The 20,540-nt window shown below is 35.6% G+C and overlaps 1 protein-coding gene across 1 annotated transcript; it reads right to left on the minus strand.

Moving 5' to 3' along the window:
• LOC120108122 (transcription factor GLABRA 3-like) lies at nucleotides 1-11,500 on the minus strand. Its single transcript, XM_039121685.1, has 9 exons — nucleotides 11,169-11,500; nucleotides 10,630-11,063; nucleotides 7,861-8,115; nucleotides 5,639-5,735; nucleotides 5,478-5,492; nucleotides 2,497-2,553; nucleotides 1,425-2,408; nucleotides 358-798; nucleotides 1-243 (listed from the first exon to the last, which is right to left on the minus strand). The coding sequence occupies exons 2-9, from the start codon at nucleotides 10,767-10,769 to the stop codon at nucleotides 172-174; spliced, it is 2,061 nt and encodes a 686-aa protein (XP_038977613.1). The 5' UTR covers nucleotides 10,770-11,063; nucleotides 11,169-11,500; the 3' UTR covers nucleotides 1-171.
• Between the last annotated feature and the right edge of the window lie 9,040 nt (nucleotides 11,501-20,540).

The following is a 20,540-nucleotide window of genomic DNA, read 5'->3' on the forward strand; positions in this document are numbered from 1 at the left end:
GAGAAGAGTAGAGAGTAGTTACTAATAAAACAGCTCGAAGAGACTGCACAAAAGTCACTTTTACATGTTGACTAGAATATGTTCTCACGGCTCATCAGAATTTTAAACGAGTTCTACAAGCTCAAGATTTACGGACATTGGTCATTCCTTGCTGGCGAGAAATAACTATTCTCAACATTTACCTACAACTCTCTGAAGTGCCCGCTTGATCATTCCTGGCGATGCTACAACTGAACCCCTAAACTGCAGTCAAGTTCAAAAGCAAGAAAACTAGTTAGTAGACCAGAGAGAGAAAGAGAGAGAGAGAGAGAGAGAGAGAGAGAGATCCACCAGGAATTACGATCAAGTGAACCAAACCTTAGCTTTTATTGTCACTGCAAGATTGTCATCAACAGTGGATGACTGCACAGAGAAAGGATCCAAATGGAGGCTGCTTGCCGCATCAACTATCTCAAGAAGCAAACATTCCCTCCAGGGACAGTGCATCTCTATGAGAACCTCTTTCTCAATCACAGTAACATTAACGTCAAGTGGACCATCCTTTGATAGAAACAAATGATGTTCGACCTCTGCTTCCTCGATATCACAAGCCTTCCTCTTGGTTGCACTAGGCTTTCTGCCATTCGCAATCTCCTTGTTGCCATAATTGTCAGATGTCCTCTCTGATATGTCAGGATGCTTCCTTGTTCCTCTTGCTTCAAACTCACCTAACTCTCCGCGAGAATCCAATTCCTCTACTTTTCTCTGAAGCTCTTTCAGATACTCTATTGTGTCACCAAGGATGGATGCTTTGTCAACCTGAGAGAAACAGGTAGTCCTATGAAGAATTACAATGATTCAACATTTATTTCTCTAAGAAAAAAGATTTAACATTAAGATAGAATTCTAAGAGAGAGAAAAAGAACCACCATAAGACCAATAGTTCCAAATTTCTCAAATAAATAAATAAAAGTTAAAAGCAAATAGATGACCAATAGTTCCAGTAAATAAAACATAACAGAACTCATGGGTTCTTAACAATCTTTCTGAAATTCTGATACGTATTAAAGTACGAGGCTGTCACATTTCCTAAATTCAGGTCTAAAAAAATGACAAACTATGCAGACAACTACAAAAGATTATTCAATTATCGTCAAAAATTAATTTTTTTCTAACAATATTCTCCTTAATCTTCATACGAATGATGTGAAAATGATTTTCAAATTGAAATCACATCTAGTGACACAATTCTTAGACTAACATAACAGGTAATATATATTCTATAAAAGTATGTAATTCTAGTTGCCATCTCCAATGAAAAAACTTAAAACAAGCCTTCCCAGATCCTCCAAGGAAATAATCTTATCAGGCTGTGTTTTTACATCACCCTGCCATGAAGATGGGCAATGGCACTAAGAGCTTAAAAAAACTGCAATTCCAGTTACCTTGCTAAGAGAAGGAACCAGTGATCTGAGAACGAGGAATTTCTCATTTAGCTTTTCTCTCCTCCTCCTCTCTGACAACACATGACTAGCATTAGCATCATCTCCTTCTAATTTCCAAACTTTGTTCCGAAGCCCATTTTCCTCTTGGGGTTTCAGTGGCAGGCCACCATGCATCCATACAGTATCAACCAAAATCTTCTTCACCAGCTTCTGTGAAATGGCGGAGAGTGGTTTTGGAGTGTTCAAACTTCGCTTCCAAACCACAAAACTGGATTCATGAGAACCACAAGGAAAGCATGTTATTGACTCCAGCTGCTTGGAGTTCCTTAGGATGGCAGCAATGGTCTTTGTATAGTGTGACTTTTCACCCTGAAGATCCAGTGAGATCAGCTTTGTAAAATCTTCCTCCTGAAGGCTATCGAGGACATTATTCTTTATTCGCTCACCCATTGGAGAAGAGAGGACCCTTTGAGGATTCACAAAGGACTGCGATATACAGTCACTTGAATTCAAAGAACCATGTAAACCATTGCTGAACTCATCATCCATCAACTGCCCATTATGTACTTGAGATGCACTATTCAGCCTCTCAATTCTAAAAGAATTATTATTAGCTTGCTGATTGGGACAACACTCATTTGAACTGTCATGAGGAGAATCTATTTTCGGTTCTTCGCAGATACTTGCCTGCAATTCCTCGACCTTATCCTGGATTAGCTCATTTTCTTTGTCAGAGGCATAAGAATGACTACCAAAAGGGAAAGCTGGGGACCCACTCTCCAAAGGGGCCTGACAATCAGGCACTAAGTTGTGTTCCCCCAAAATCATCGTATCAACAATTTCACATTCAAGATTAGGGCACAAGATGTCTTCATCCTTTTCAGCCAATGGAGGACTGGATACAGATTGCTCGGAGCAAACAGGGATAGGCAACTCCCAGAATGAATTTGTGACTTGCTGTATGAGAGCCGAATCCTCCAAAACCTTAAAATGATTAAAAAAAGATTCACAACTAGTTAACAGAATAAATGGTTTTATTTATATCCACATATATGAATCATAATGAACATACCGGTTCAGTTGTACCCAGCTCTAGCACACCGTCCATGAAGGGAATACACACCACAGTCTGCATTTTAAGATGCAGAGAATGGTAGTAAACATGAATTCTATAAAATTTTAAACTACTATTTTACCTTGTCATACAAAGAGGATTTTGAGATTCAAGATAAATTTGGCAATGGCAAAAGTTCCTAATTAGCAAAAAATTACAAAATAAATAATAAATATTAGATTAGTTTAATGTTGAATTTAAAGTATTTCATCAAAGGCAACTACAATATACACTCCTCACAACCAGTCATGATCAAACTGAAAAAATAAAGATGAATAGCTTAAGAATCTTTTAGTGACTCAATAAACTGTGTGCGCGCTCCAATGAAGGCATGTACCAGTTATCTTGATTTGAAGGGAAGAGGGGGGGGGGGGGCACGAAGAAATATATATTCCATCATCCAAAAAATTGAAATAATAAAAAGATTGAATGACTAGTCTTGATTCAGTCCACATTGGAAACAAAGGATTGGTTGTGTTGGGATGTCTTGTTACTAATATCCATAATGGATACTTAAACAATTAAATTTTCTAGATATAACAATGCACAAAAATTTTCTCATGATAAAAAGAGTATTAAATAGCTTGGAATTTCATATACTTATTTAGGGACTTCTTGTTAAAATGTAATGATAACAAGGAGAAGAAAGAGTCACCTAACCTTGGAATGAGAGGCTCTTTTTTCTGTCAGCCCGATTACATTTCTTTCTTGCTTCCTACTGTTTTCTGACAGTCATTTTCTTAAACTTAGCTAAAATTTTCTAAAGTTATAGATAATAGCACTTATAAAATACATTTGTATGATCTCCAACTGCACTATTCTGACATCAATTTCTATTAGAGTTACATAATCAGTTAAAGGTATTATGCAAGTGCTATTGGTTTCATTGGCTTTCAAATTTGAAAGTGTTTTTCAGGAACAGAAAAGAAACCCATCGGCACTATAATTACCCACGTCCAGAGTTTTTAGGATGCACACTCCAGGAATTGAACTCAGAATCTCTGGTTGCTAAGCAGAGGGGTGGGACCAAAAGGGCAAGCCCCAGCTACCAAATTTATTCTTATTTAAATGAAAAAATCTGTTGCTACCAAAAAATGGACAAAATATGTTGAGAAAAGGCTGGATGACTATGGTTAGTCAAAGGGCAAGATCTATAATTTTTTTTATGCCTCCTGTTCTCTCTACAGAATGCACAATGAATTTAGTATATCAATATTTTGTTGTCTTCAAGTTTATCCATCCTTTTTTTCCTCAGATACATGGTGGTAAAAACATTCTACTTCTATAAAAATTTAGAAATCACTTAGATGTGATATGATGCTCCTGTGTAACCCTCTATGTACAAATGGCTTCGTAAACCCAGATGGAAAGACAGTGAGCAGAATTTTAAAATACGCTGTCCTAATTACTCTAGGTGGAGAGCTTGAGTAGAAGTACTGCTACCCCTCCTCACTCCACTCCCCGCTCAGCCACCTGATTCTCTGTTGCAGCCAGATTGGTGTACACAGGGATGTGAAAACATTTGGTGGTGGCACCATGTACCGTAAAGCCAATCACCTACTTCCACATAAGACTGGTGCACTGAGCAGGGACTGGAGTGTGGAGGTATAGCATTTTTCCTTGAGCATTGTACTTATAACAATTCTGTCACAAAAAAGATACAAATTGAATACATGATAATGATGAAAATTTTGAACCCAGATTCAGAATAAATGAACTGAAACTATCTATATAATAGATTAGATCAGATTTGAGTTAGAAAGTTAGAAAATTGTTACTGTTTGATTGGACTAAATATGCCATCTCAAAGCAAAATGATGATTGTTGTATGGTGAGCTTGTCAGAGAGTAATTCAAATTGATTCAAGTCCTGTCAGCACAAGGCCAGCAATATGAGCTTGAGTGGATATATAAATGGACAATGAGCAGCTTGTTCTTTGCCCCTTATCTAACAAAGTGAAAATCAATCTTGAAATGCTTCATTCTAGCATGAAAACTTGGATTGTCAGCCAAATATGAGGCACCAATATTTTCACTCCCCAGAACCAAAGGATCATATCGGTGAAGCAAATACCCTCAGACAAGATCAAATCCAGAATAACTCTATGGCAGAATTCTCTAGGCTTTTGTATGCTGATCTGATGGAGGATCTTGAAACAGTGTGTTGCTTTTTAAAACTCGAATGGACAAGATCTGGACCTACATAATCACATTAAATGCTTATTGAAGAGTGGTCATTAGCAGATCCATTCCAATCTACATTGGTGAAGGATTGAAGTTTGAGGACTGAAGCTGGATGGATGAATCAAAAATAAGTTGTTGTTTTCAGAAGAAAATGAAGTAGGAACTTGATTGCAGTCCAATGATCCTTGATTGAGTGTGTATGAATCGACAAACTGCATATAAAGCAAAGGTTGTACAAGACCTCATGAGAATCAAATTAAAGAGCCAAAAACTTTTAAATGTGCTCTACCAAGCATCTTAGGTAAGAGCTTGTGTATTGTATTTGGTATATACTAGCTTGCCTTCCCAGGAAATTATGCACGGTATTATCAAATAAGAGGGTTCTACCTTTCTCTCATGTTTTCTCAGTTTTATGTTGCTTTGACTGGTGTCCACCTTAATGATTGTATTTAGCTTAGTTCCCTTCTTGCTCTTCCTGCTCAATTCCCCTACGTTGTGAGGGTGTACTTCCAGATTTCTTTATTTAATAATATTTTTCCCACTCTCCCTCCATACAAGAAAAACAGAAAAAGAAAAGAAAATAATTATGACACAAATGGAACATCGATGCGACAAATATATTTATAGGGATAGTAAGGTATCAAGGCCTGCTATTTCAAAGTAAAATTAGTAGCAGAATGTGTTACGTTAAGAGGAGTTGTGCTTAGAATATTATAGACATATAACGGTTTCTAGAACAACAGAAAAAGACCATACCTGGATAGATGCACTCTGAGATGATGATGTGTGATGCAAACCCAACCAATGAACAGAAAATCACATGTTGGATGAGAGTAAGAGAATCAACTCATATGTTAGTATTGACATTATAACAGCACTAAGACATCTGAAGAAAAAACATAGTCAAAGAATCTAACCTTTGCTAAAAGAGATCGTGAAAATATTTTACTGTCTGCAAATTGAGCATTGCTCAACCAGATATCCTGATTGCTTGCTAAGGCTTTACCGGGCAACCTGGTCAACAAATGAAAGAGAATAAATACTATCTTGAAAGGAAAACTTTGCTCAAAACAACAGGGAAGCATGGCAACAAGCAAAAGATAACAGTTTCAGAGGATTCAAAGAAGTGGAGGCAAACATCATGTTGAAGAAATTTTCAGAGGTAGAACATCTGGGAGGAAAAAAATAGCAACAATGGTAGGCATCATATTGTGCCTCAAATTATAAATGATTCAGAAGATAAGTTTGAAAAACTGGTGCAAGGAAAAAAAAATAAGCCTTCTAAAGTGGGAGGGGAGGGAGAGAGATAGCGCATGAAAGATAGAGCCCAAATCCTATTGATGCAAAATACATGATAAGAAATCTATTTTTGATCAATATCATTAATATCATAAACAATGTGAAAGTTGTCATGAAATGAAAAATAAGATGTTTCATAGGTTAGTGAACTTTGGATGCTTTAAATAGAAAATAAGGTTATTTAATTTTTAGTCCACGGTTTAAAGACATCAAGACCTACTGAATTTTGATCCGTATATGTTATAGGATGCGTAGATCATAAATGATTTATATGCTCCATCACATATTTTGCTCTTGGCTCTACAGTTACCTTCATTTTGTGCCTGCCCAATGCACAAGTAACATCAAAACAATTGATTGTTGGTCCAAAGGGTATCTATATCACTATGGATCCACAAAAGGTAGTCAATCATGTATTTTGCACCAATAGAGAGAGAAAATGAGGGTTGCTTATGTTCAACCACATGGCGACTTGCAAAAAAGCTCAATACAAGGGCTTCAAAATTTGAGCCATTTGAGTTTATGCTCTTATAAATATTTGCTCCCAATTCAGTTATACTCTTTGTTTCTCTCTATGCATGCTTCAACAAAACATGTTCCAAGAGTTTTTCATATTCATGACAGTGTTCGACAATTATCATGATCCTTGAAGGATTGGATCTCTTATGTTAAGTTTTCTGATTAAGCACTTTCAATTAGCTTGGTAGCACTGACTTTTAAGTTTTGGAAATGGCTCGATGCACAGCCCAGGTTGGCAAACCAGCCCTTAGGAGAGTATAGCCAAGATGATGCCACTAGGAGGAGCAACTTATATGAGGTCATGTAATACTACGTGAAATGATTAGCATCTTAATCAACTGCTGTGAATGAGAGAGATTTAGATTAGATGGTTCCTACATGCAGGTTGAGAATGAGATAAAAATACATTATCTATATTTGCACAATATATTTAATATTTTCTTTTTTCTGAAACAAGTCTCAAGCACCACTTTTACTCGACCTTTGACATTAGCTGTTGCATCAATACATAAATATTTCACCAACTATAAGAAGCTAGAATGTATGTAGTCTAAACCAAGGACTGCCGAACCAGGCCAAACCGCCCGATTCTGGCAGTGCCGAACTAACTCAGTGTGAAACCAGATCAATTCGCCTGTTACATTCAGTTCCGGACCGACCGAAACCAGCCAATAAGTGCCCGAACCGGTCGATTTGCACCAAGTCAACCCAGTTCCAAATATTTTGGCACTGTAGCACTATAACACTATCATTTTAAAGCAATAAGATGCATTACATAGGTTAAACCGGAATCTTAGAAACATTAAAAAAAAATAAGAAAACATTAAAAAAACACCAAATTAGACATAAATTCATAGAAAAAGTTCAAAAATAGTGATTACCAATTAAATTTTTTTTAAAAACTTCAAAAAAAAATTAGGTGCGCCAGTCCGTGAAATGGCACGCTTTACCGGTACCGGTTTGGTATGATACTGAACCAGTACCGAGTTGCACCGGGCGCCGACTGGTATGGGTCCCGGTACCAGTTCGGCGGACCTTTCTCTAAACAATGAATCTTTTATGATCTTTTTCTATTTTGAACAGCAAATGTTTCACATGAATATATAATCAAACCATCGCCCAAAACGTCCATGCTGTCAAAGAAGAAGAATTATGGGCCAAACTCGTATATAATTGCAAAAACTATGTATTATTCAATATTTCTTACAACAAACTAGAAAACCTTCACAGTTGGATTGAAATCAGTGAAAAATAAACAAAAAAATGAATTCAAGCATGATGATGTAGAAAAGTTAGATTAAGGCTTTCAGAGGAAAGGTACCCTTGGCCTGGACGGAATGTGAAAGACATGCAAACCAGGTAATACCACTCCGTGTCTGTCAGATCTTCAGGTGATAGTGAGGCAAAAGGCCTTTTGGACTGCTGATTGCCGTCTCCTGCTGAAAGAGACTCGTATAGCTCTCTCAGTTGCTCGCTTCTCTGGAGACCCATTTGATCAGCTTTAAACTCCACTGGTTGAGTAGTCTTCCTTGTCTTTATATCACCATTATAGTACCCATCACTCCATGCTAAGACCCTACAAACCAACAAGATAAAGAAAAAAGATACAAAAATGAAGGACACAACTTAAATCCATGTAAAAAGCAAAAAAAGAAATGGTAATCCTATGACAATGGCACCTTCATTACATAGAGGTTATGCCAAAAACATGAAGAAAATACATGATCAAGATACAGAGATAACTTTGTATGAAACAAAACCACAAGAAATAGATCTATCATGCTAATGCTAATAATCAAAAGCAGTATCATACAAGAAGAAATATGACATAGGCTTACTTATTCCTTGCATGTCAGCTGGATTTACATGATCAAGATACAGAGACATCTCCATGTGAAACAAAACCACAAGAAAGAGATCCTATCAGCTACTGCTAATAATCGAAAGAAGTATCCTACAAGGACAAATATAATGTAGACTTATCCCTTGCATGTCAGAAGGACTACATTGTAAAAATTACATTTGATGCTCATTTAGAGTCATCTGATGAACATGGTCTATCTTAAGTGATGAGCATTTATATGGAGATGAGGCAGTGCATTTGAAAGTAAACAGGTAGAGAATTTTACCATCTAGCTAATGCTACTTATAAAAAGCCGTATCCTACAAGGAGAAATGTAGCATACAATTCCTTGTTCCTTGAATGTCAACAGGAATATATCGAAAAATTATGTTTCATGTCTGTTTAGAGTCATCTGATGATTTGGATCTATCTAAAGTGATTAGCATTTCTAGGGAGATAAGGCAGTCTATTTGGAAATAAACCTGTAGAGAATTTTACTGTATACAAAGTGCTGCTTTTGCGTGTTTCCATGGAAAGTCTTTAACAGGATGGAATTTCAGTTTGATTCATGTAACAAAATGTCGGATATAACAAGAAAGAAACATTATATGCATCTACCTTCAGAGTGCAGTGGCTCCTTAGATGACAAGCTAAGAATTGTATAATTCTACGAGGAAGAAAAGTCATCATTTGATATGTGGGCTGTGAAAGAGTTTGCATTGTACCGTCAGTGGAACATGATCATTATTTATGTCAATGGAATCAAATTTATCTACATGTTAAGGTCAGCAATAGAACTGTGGACAGGCACTCTGGGGAAGTTAACTCGCACATCTGCAACATTGCTTCAAGGATGTGGTAGCAATCAACTTTATGTTCAGTCATTTGTATAATAACATCCAGCATTACATATAAGGAAGGATAGTTGGTTTAGATTGTTCTAGCTACAAAATGTAGAACATCCATCCTCTCAGAAACTATGCAGTTCCCAGTTAAATACATATAACAAAAACAGAAAGCTAGCAAACCATCTAAGAACCAATGCACACACAATGGAACTTAATACATTCTTTGGTATATGCAACATAATCTTGAGATAAGAACACATATTGGTCTTCCATCAAAAAAAAGTATGTATCTTGGTGTATTCAGTAAAGAGACATTTTCAAAGACTTAACATGAAAACTTCCAGAACAGGGTTAGAATGAATATAGCAGAGTCAAAAAAAACATTATCTAAAATTTACGGTTATGCAGAATGTCATGAAAATATTTTATAATTACGACCAGATAGCTAGTATAATGGCATTGGATATATATGTTGTTAGGAGTTGCGCTCTGAACAACAAAAGTGTACGACGACCCATGTGGGCGTATGTTTAGTCCCACATCGATTATTCGCCGAGGATATCTTGGGTACTTATACAAAACTAAGGAACCCAAAAAATACATTCGGCTAGCTATTTTGGGTGAGCTCCTGTTTTCAGGGACAGTTTTACATCGCTTATGATTTTTTTTCTTAAAAGGGACATTCTAACAGACAGTTAATGGCCAATTTCATCCTTGCTTCATGAAGGCACCTTGCACATCCTCCAAAGCTATTCTATAAAAATTTATGTTTGGTAAATCAGAACTAATTTACACAATAATATCTTCTTCAGATTTCATTATAATGCTCACAGACAGCACAGTTAGTACAATATAGATCTACCATAACAATCATAAAAAATAATATCTTCTTCAGATTCCATTATAATGCTCACAGACAGCACAGTTAGTACAATCTAGATCTACCATAACAATCATAAACAATAATATCTTCTTCAGATTCCATTATAATGCTCACAGACAGCACAGTTAGTACAATATAGATCTACCATAACAATCATAACCATGACAGAAACAGAGTGGCAGTCAGAGAGTCCAAGTTTCATCCCCTGACCCACTCAACTGTCATAAAGGCAATGATCTAAACAAATGCAGAGTAAATGAGATTGGACCAGTTCTGCATCTTTTCAGCGACATCTCCTTAAAACCAACTTTTCTGAAAAATTCTGGTACCATTTTCGGTCCACAAACTGCTGCATAAATGCCTGAGAGATGGCTATTTTAATCTTAATGCATCTTAACTTAGACAGCTACAACCATACGGTAAACGAAAGTGATGAGCTTAAAAACTAAAAAAACAGCATATTTACCGACCAAAAAAAAAAAGAAGCAGAATATTCAGGTTGAATCTTTCCCATACCCCTGTTGCCTTGTTGAGATGGACCAAAAGATTGCATAACTCCACTGGATGTTCCTGACAGTAGCAGCAAGCTGCTTCCTCAGGTGTTTCTCCTGCAGCTCTTCCAGGTTTTGGGCGCCTGCTGCCATTGCTCGACACATAACCAAGATCCCTACTCAGAACTCACAAAAAATACCAACCTCTCTAACCTTTTTGCACCAGCAGAAGCATTCCAAATTCCAAACGAGAGTCCCTTAGAATTTTCATTATTATTACTACTATTCTGGTAGGAGAAAGGAAGCCAAGCCCTCCACAGATGACTTATAGGCTCTGTTCTCTGTTCTCTATAATCATAAGAAGAAGACCTCTTGTATGGGCTCGTCGATTCTATATCTTTTTGTCCAGGTAGACGCCAAGAAACCTTTTAGGCTCAGGAAGTACTGACAGGGCTCAGACTACAAAGTGCAGTGAAAAAAAGGGTAGAAACTGGGTGAGCTTAATGGAGAGTTACAATTGCTCTGAAAAATCTAGATCATAGAGAGAGAAAGGTGAGAACTTACATGCCTCTTTCCTTGTAGGAGTACTAGGAAGACACCCTTCTCTTTCTCATAGAATAGCCTATCTAGCTCAGAGATTTGGTTACAAAAATATTATAGACAAACAAATTAGAGTGTCAACATAAGATAGTCCAGCACGGAGACTAAAGAAAAAAAGAAATTATAGAGTAAGAGGTTCCTGAACTTGGGAAGGAGGTTGGAACACCACCACTACCAGGAGAAGGACAAATAAATTGGTTCTAAAGAGCAGTCAGAGGACCCAGTGTTGGACTGACTCGGCACTCTTGCTTGTAGAACTGAAAAACTTTCCCCAACCAAGCTTTCTCTTTCTCCCTCCCCCTCCCTCCCTCACCTCCTCAGACCAGAAGGAGATATCAGGGCTCATATCATGGCTTCCATCACATGCAAGAATTTAGGAAGTAGAGAACAAAAATTGTGTAATGTTAGATCAAATAGACAGGATGTTCGAGTCATACCATTCAAAGATATTGTCTGGAACAGGACAAAGGTAATTCATTGATGACAGAATGGACATGTGACCAAAAGCAAGAATGAAACTTGCCCTTAATAAAAAGGATTAAGAAACCAACTATTTTCCTCTACCCCCGTCATACTATTCAAAGAACTTGACTGGAACATGAGAAAGGCAATTCATTAATGGCAGCATGGACAAATGCGACCAAAAGCGATAATGAAACTGGAACGTTGCCTTAAATAAAAAGGATTAAGAAAGGAATTCTCTTCCCCCTCTCTCTTTCCCCTCAAGGACACGTTTGATTTGCAAAAATAAAAAAATATTATTACGATCCGAATCTCACTTACAAAACAAATTAAAAAATATAAATATTTAAAAAATATTAAATATATAGTCGATATGAAACTAAATATATATTGAGATAATTATTTTTGGCCTTTTTTTGTTAAAATAAAAATTTAAATTTAATCAAAAAATGATGATCAGGTTTATCTCAGGTTTGTACTGCTGTATTTTCTAATTCATAAGTCTATTTAAAAAAATATATATTTTTTTATTTATTTTATATGGGTCATCATAAATATAGAGAGAGAAAAAAAATATTATGACTATCCGAATCACTTAAAAAACAAATTAAAAAAATATAAATATTTAAAAATTATTAAATATATAGTCTAGGAATACGGATTCTTAAATATTTTTTATTTAAGTTCTTACATGCTCTTGCCAGAATAAAAATATAAATTTATGTAAATTTAATCATAAAAATTATAATTGATTTATAATAATTCGTAAAAGATTTGTGTTGTTGAATTTTCTAGTTTATATAAATTATGATGGGATCTATGAAAGAGACAGACAGAGAAGACGGGAGTGACGACAAACTGACAATAGCGCTTGCACCCCACCGCTCCAGTCTTGCATGGGGAGAGAGAGAATCCGATATTTGTTCAAAGCAGGTGAAGAAAATTATTTCATTCACGAGTTAAAGAAAATTCAATCCTCCGTGCAGGCCTTGAGGCCCTAAAAAAGGTGCGATTCAGAATCCCTGTCAGCGTCAGCAATTGGTTTTTTTTTTTTTTTTTGGTAAAAGTCAGCAATTGATTCAACAAATTAAAATAAAAAGAGTGAAAGGTCGCAATCCGGCTTCGGCTTGGGTCCAGCACTTCGGCTTGGCTTGGTAAATCGTAAATGTAAAAAGAAAGGACTTGGTTAAAAGATACAGGGTTTAATCAACGAAGGCAATATGAAGATATATCTTACCATGCAAATCAATATTGTGGTCGAATAAAAAACAAAAAAAAAACTTGTCCACTTCTCAATAATGGAGTGGTGCTCCACGTAGTCGAACTAATTATCTGTACTGTACCGTATTAAATTAGTAGCCCGAATGGGTAAACTCAAAGTTGTAAAATGCTATAACCAAAAATGTTTGTAATGTAAAAAAGACTACTTGATTTCTCGAAACTGAAAATTTATATAAATAAATTATATATTTTCAAAATTATTATATATTTAATTATATAAAAATTGTCTAGTTATTTGTTAATACATTGGATTAAAGTCAATACAATTTGGCTAGATGCAATTGAGAGATGCAACTGCTCGTTGGATATCTACGATATCTTGCTATGTGAAAGTGAATTGTTGAGTTCAATAACTTGCATCCCCTCTTAATTAAAAAGATTTTGAACATATAAGCCCTTAACAAATTGCAATTACTTAATTAATATTCCTTCAACTCTGTAAAGACATTAGGCTTGTTGAGTTCCATTTGCAAATTTCATATTTTAAAGACCAACAAGTGAAAAGGTAGTCCATAAAATCCAATGCCAAGCATTGTAATGCTTCGACCTAGTGGCTAGCTAGATATGCGGCTAAAGCTAGTAGCCAAAATACCGTACAATGGCGACCTAAATCTTGAGTTCTAGTGTTAATTTTTGTGACCCACTAAAATTTGCAACTAGCAAAGCCTTCTCTCCGTACATGCGAATGAACTTACACTCATTACTAAACAATAGTGCGGATGCCAGCTGGTTCCATCACTGAAGTCGCTTAGTATTTGTGGCTTGGGTTCCTATCCTACCCTCCTATCTTAGTTCTAAAAGGAAATTATATTAGAGATCAAAATTCTCTGATTTATCCTTTGATATTTTTTTTTTCTTCTTCTCTTTCAATTGAGACAAACATCCTTTGATGCAGCCTTTCATCCCCACTATAAAGAAAGCCACTTTTGCACACATGTGACACTCTCATCTTGAAGATACAATACAGAATAACAAAAACAATTTATTTAAAAGGATTGGCTAAGTTTTTGTTCTTTCTTTTTTTTTCTTTTTTTTTAAGGACAAGTTGTTTCTCTTATTACTTCCTATTTTACCTTGTTTTCCGAAGAAACCTGCACTTTGCTTCCCCCCTAAAGAAACCTATGGGTCTGCTGTCATGTCAACCGTAAGAGCATTTTTGGAGAGAATGAGGTATAGAGAGCATATATAGAGGCTTAGTTAGGACAATTTACTTGGCAATTAGTACCATCTTATAATTAGATTTTTTTATTTTCTGGGTTAATCTGGAGGAGATCCCTAGCCAATTTTTTATATTACAAGGCTCAGAATAAATACACCCATGAGCATCTGATGCAATCAAGCTACGAAGACGCCAAGGCAGCTTAGAAAAGAACCCCAACATCACTTTACCTATATGCTCTGCTATAAAAGATACCACCCACTCAGCTGCACTGTTACCATCTATAAAATATGCTGGATAAAATAATAGGTGCATCGAGAAATGAGTGCCGAGCATCGGCTAGCACAAAGAGGTCGACCTCGGGAGGATTAGAGTAGAATGCGAGAACGTGGCATCTTTGTGCATCGAGTTGGGGTGGTACAAATATCTATACTATCATATTGCTCAAAAAATATAGAAACAATAGAAAACTTAGTCTAAGATGGCATGAGATCTAAGTTTGCCTCCTTTTTCGGTCTAATATATAGTGACTTGCTAGCCTTGTACCCTAGCACAGCTACATATATTCAACCAAGTAGAGCTCAATAATTTTCTTACTTTAGAGAAGCAGAATTGGTGAATTGGTCATGTATGGAACTTTATAAGGGCCAACTACTACCAAGGCATGCACCCTAGCTAGATGGTCCCTGCTCTATAGTTTGCAGACAAAATGTCATCTTGATTTTTGGTAGTGACACAAATTATAATCTTTTCCAATCAATACCGCAGTACCTCTTAGATCCTTAGTTTCTTAGAGGAAGTTTGCAACCAAAGCTCAAATTTATGTTCAAAATCTGAAAGCATAGAACCCTACAAGAATGCCCTTAATCTTTGTGAAAGTCCTTAATTACCTTTTTCCCTTTGCTAATAATGTTTCTCAAACAAAATGTTCATGAACTCAACGTCAGTAGTAAAACAACCATATATTAGTCTTCCCTATGCGAGCTTCCTACTTTAAGATCTCACCGGAATATGTCATCATTTTCATCTTTTTGACTCTCAGCATATAAATTTTGTATCCTTCATGATGTGGTCCGATCAAAAAGCATTAGGAGCCGGTAAGGTAAGAAAATTTTCTAGGAGTTGCAGAAGACTGCCACCTACTAAGAGTGCTTTCAATTGATATGAGAACAAAAAAGGATACATTATGCTCCGTTTACAGGCAAGTTCAATCCCCGGGTCATCAAATAAACTTGTATATATACAGTGAAAGAGAGCTATCAACAATCATGACAGAATCAGCCTCTGGATTGATGCTAGTCCATGGGGTCCAAAGCTTTAACTCTCCACATGATGCTAACAATACTTTCAAGGACGAGGATTGGTTTCAAGGTCTTCATGAACAGCAGAATTTGAAATAATGGAGACTGATGACATTAATTGAAAGATAAAGCAAGCAGGTCTTGGAATAAGGAAGCTATAGTTATAATGGCTGAATTTTCTTTTATTAGATATAACTATGTCTCAAGGAGTTGTCATGAACTATTTCCATTATAATACTATAATTTATTTCTATTTTTTGGTGAAGTTATTTTGTTTTTTAGAATAACAAAAAAAAAAAAACTTCATGCACCCAAAAGTTATTCTGAAAATTAATAAATGAATCAAGCAGGCTAATGAAGAAAGGAGACCGAGGCGGCCTTGTACCATGTAACGTGACCTACTTTTCCCAGTCTAAAGTTGCACAATAATGTTCTCGTACTGGAATGTCAACCGGGGAGAAGAAGTCGAGTTGGGAGAAGATAACAAGGTGGCGAAACTTGGAAATGGCATGGGTACAAAAAGCTGGTGGAGGGTCAAGCTGGCCGCCGCCAGATAGGAACAAACAAAGGGCAGCACGAAGGCCAACGGCAACTACGAGCGTTCGACACGTCCCTGGCTTGTGAGGACTGCGTACTACATTAATCATTCATTCGTGGAATAAATTTTAAATATTTATATAAAATTAAAAAATTTAAATAATATATTTTCGCTAAATTTTTATGATATGATCTTAAATCGTTACAAATGGTATCATAGCAGACCCAGCTCATGACCTATATGGATTAAAAGATACTGCAACACAGGTTCATGAAGGCCGACCATGAGCCGATCGTACTACTTATGAATAGATTTGAATCCTTAACCTGGCGATAATTTCATGACTTAAATAGGGAGAGTTTATGAGGATCCATGCGAGTGTATATTTAGTTCTACATCGATTATTCCTTAATAGATTTTGGATACTTATATGGAACCAAGAAATCCAAATATTATATTCCAGCTAGATTTTTTGTATGAAGCATTAGGTTGGTACGGTAAGGTCATGCATTGCATTGAGCCACTAAATCCTTTTTATCATTTGGGAGGCATCAAGGCCTTGGAAGATTTTTTTTGATTTAATAAGTAACAGTGTTATTATTTATTTATTTATTTTGCCTTCATTTCTTCCATCTAACTCTTATATCCTCTTGTTCCTCAGCATCTCAAGATGGTACCAGTATAAATTGGTTGATATCAAAGTATAGTTTTTTTTTTTTTTTTCCTCCCGATAACGTATAGCTAAATTGTGAATATGGATTTAGCATGAGTAGTTGCATGCAAATTTTGCACTATTACCTAATCCAGCTGCAGACGTGAGAGCTGGTCCATGCATCCAGAGTTCAGACATGTCATGAGTCCATGAAACGTGATACAGCGTACGTTCGTGGTTTGCTGACCGGCATATGCCATCTGAAAATTGTTGGGATTGGAGTACTGGTGCAATTGTACATGCATATTTATATTTTTTTTTAAAGCTGTAGGTCTGCACTCATAAATATAGTTTGGGTTACGTGGTTTAATCTACTTGGTGAGATCAAATTATTTAGCTGGATGGATCTAGTCAAATTAGACTGCCAAGGAGAATTCTAGAATTGGGGCCAATGTCTTCAACTTCATCTCTTTTCTCTTCCCCACTTCACACTTGGCTCAAACTCTTACTCTTCTTTATTACTAGATAATATACACTGCATTGGCCGCTTGCATTGGAGATGGTTTTACTAGTGTAACCAAGCTGCAAGTAGAATCTAAATATTAGCAACATTATTTTTCAGTTCGATGGCAACAAAAATAAAAACAATGGCAGCAACAACAACAACAAAAACTAAGGCCAGCACAATCAAGATCATCTTCAACATTTTGGCTAACCAGATAAGAGCATCATCCAAGGTCAAATATGTTGGAGAAACTGTTCTTAGTTAATCTTGTTGTTTTGCCTTGATTATTGAGTAAATAATTTTCTATATGTATAGAATAAAATAAATTAAGTTACAGATATTATCCGGTTTAAGGCACGTTATAGAAATCACTCCCTTTAGAGTAAAATTTATCCCTCCTAGGTGCAAATAGTTGATGATGGTCTACTCTCAAGATACAGAGAGTTGCTTCGTGTTCTTCTTGAAGTATACTTTAACAATTAAAGAAGAATTAAGACTGAACCTGAACTAGCTAAATCTTGATACAATGAAATTGGCAAAATAGATTGAAGAAAACCTCTCTCAATCCTATTATACAAGGACCTAATCCTCTCTTTTCAAATTCTCAAAGGGTGTATTTGAATTCACTCACTTTTGGTTCTCTTCTCTATACTCATTTGAGTGGTGTTGCTAAGATGGATGGGAATGACCACCCCTTTTTCTATTTGTAGATGTCGAAGGATGAGTGTGAACGAATGCTCGAGCATTCTTTCATAGGATGCATTCCTTCACATGACCATTGCATTGGATCAAAAGAGAAGTGTGAGAAATAATAAGAGATGCATCCAAAGAATTCCAACAGAGGATAGAGAAATAAACATAAAAATAAACCTCATCTACTCAAAAAGCCAAATTATTTGGGTGTCTAAGATAAGAATCTATATTTTCAGTAGATTTTGTTTAGTTTTATATCCAATATAGAACTATTTTTAAAACCTTAAAATATTGAATGAAATATTTAATAATAAACCAACAAAATAACTAATTTGTAGTTTTTCTTCCTCCGTAATATTTGTGAGGATCCGTGTAGATATATGTTTAGTCCCACAAAAGCAATGTACTGGGTAGATGTTGGATACTTATACAGGACCAAGATCTTGAGTTGTGACAAATAGTAACACAACAGACCCAACCTATGGTTCATATGGACTAAAGGCCACAGCAGTATGGGCCAAATGGAGGCTAATCATTGGCAGGCCATATTGTTTGTGATTGAATTTTTCGTACTTATGAATAAATTTATATGGATTTGAACTCTTAACCCAGTAAGGATACTAAGGCTTAAATTGAGGGAGCATATGAGAATCTGTGCGGGTATGATTTATTTCTATATTGGTTATATATTGGGTAGCTCTTGGATACTTACACATGGAACCAAGACACTTAAATAATACTTTCCAACTAGTCTTTTTGAATAAAGTCCTGAATTATGACAATATTGTTGACTATGAAAAATTACTCATCACAATAAAAGTGAATTACGAACGACTTCATCCATCGAACAATCTAGCTTTTAGAGAAATATGTTAACTATGATTGGTCTCTTAAAAATGTACTGATATTCTAAACTACTGCTACTACTTCGTTTCTGCATGTTTTTACCATTTTCTATATCTATAACAACCTTTCATTACCTTGATGAAATCTAGGTACATTTCGTTGCCCACCTACTAAAAATCGACAATAATAATATTCAAACATATCAAAATTATAATTCAAATATATTTAATTGACATGAGATTATATAGTATGGGTATTAGAGATTAGCCATTAAAGCACTCCACATGCTCCAACCCTAGCACTGCTTTACTTCAACTTGCATGGTGCTAGTGAAAATGGAAAGATAAGAATTTTGGATTTTTCTGAGAATTCTATATGACCGTGCAGCACGAGGAGGTTCGGGCTATAGATCAATCTCAGACAAAGAGAGATACCAATCAACCAAGCTAAGGCTGATAAAAAAAAATATTAAATTCTATCATGTTTTCTCACAAACTCCACTTGCCTCTTAGCTATGAATTGAGGCGTGAAAGTTGGGTCGAAATTTTTTATGTTTTGCATATCCAGATAAACAAACAAACAACACTAATCTTCTTGCCTCCTCAGCTTCTTTTTCCAAAGTTCTTTTCTGATTATTTCCTGTTTCAAAGTTTTAAAGTATGGTGTTAATAGTTACCACCAAACCTTAAGTTTGGATTATATACAGTCTCTTGCCTTCTAAGCAAAAGATCGGGGATTCGATTCCGGATGCGCTTCGAAACCTCCGCATTTATTTATTTTTCCGGTTCCCAATAGGGTGCAGAACGTACGCGCGGTTTCCACCGGAGCGCATGGAACGAGATCAGCTTCCGGGATACCCGACACGTGCCCATGCCGAACTTTTGTTAATGGAATATATTCCCGGCTGCAGAAGGCTCCGAAACTGAAAAATAGTACTTGATTGATTGATAGGATAGATCGCTGTTGGTTGTCGAGAACAGAAAAAGAAGGAATAAAATATGGTGAACGGAAAATTAAAAGAATTATTATAAAATCATGACTTTTTATCTACATCTTGAGATGGATATTCATCGCCCCTGACTATTGAACTTCTCATAATCCTCCAATATCATCATTAATGATGAATTAATGTATTTATGGTCTTTAATCTTATGGCCTTTTGATCATTCTCCTTTGGCCTATAAATAGATGATATGTAGTCTTGTTTCTAAATGAGAAAAGCAAGAAAGAATAAAAGTTCATTTATATCCCATGTTTTGTTGTGTTTTCTTTCTCTTTATTTTTTATTGCTTTATTACTTTTACTTTTAGTTATATACTACATTATCAGCACGATAGAATAAATGATCGTTTATTCTTTCTTGCTTTTCTCATTCAGATACAAGACTACATATCATCTATTTATAGGCCAAAGGTGAAAGATCAAAGGCCATAAATACATTAATTCATCATTAATGATGAAATTGGAGGGTTATGAGAAGTTGAATAGTCATGGATGAATTCAGATGGATATCCATCTAGAGATAAAGATGAAAAGTCATGATTTTATAACAGAAATCACTCGCATTTCGTTAGTGTTTTTAAGAAAAAAAAGATGTTCACAAAAAAAAAATTTAAAAAAATCATATAAGATATTAAAAAAATTATTTCCCAGTTAGAAATTTGAATAATTTTTTTAAAAAAATACTTTTAAATTTTTAGATAGAATAAGATAAGATAATAGATATTTTATATAATTTTTTCTAAAAAATACCTGCTCAAACTAAATAAGACATTAATTAATAAGAAATTAACCGAACAATAAATTTGCTCGTGTAAGTACCTAAGATGTTATTTGGATTTCTTGACCCCGTATAAGTACCTAAGATTTATCCAGTGCATAGCTGATGTGGAACTAAAT

This window comes from Phoenix dactylifera, unplaced genomic scaffold, assembly GCF_009389715.1.
Source record: "Phoenix dactylifera cultivar Barhee BC4 unplaced genomic scaffold, palm_55x_up_171113_PBpolish2nd_filt_p 001185F, whole genome shotgun sequence".
Taxonomy (NCBI): Eukaryota; Viridiplantae; Streptophyta; class Magnoliopsida; order Arecales; family Arecaceae; genus Phoenix; species Phoenix dactylifera.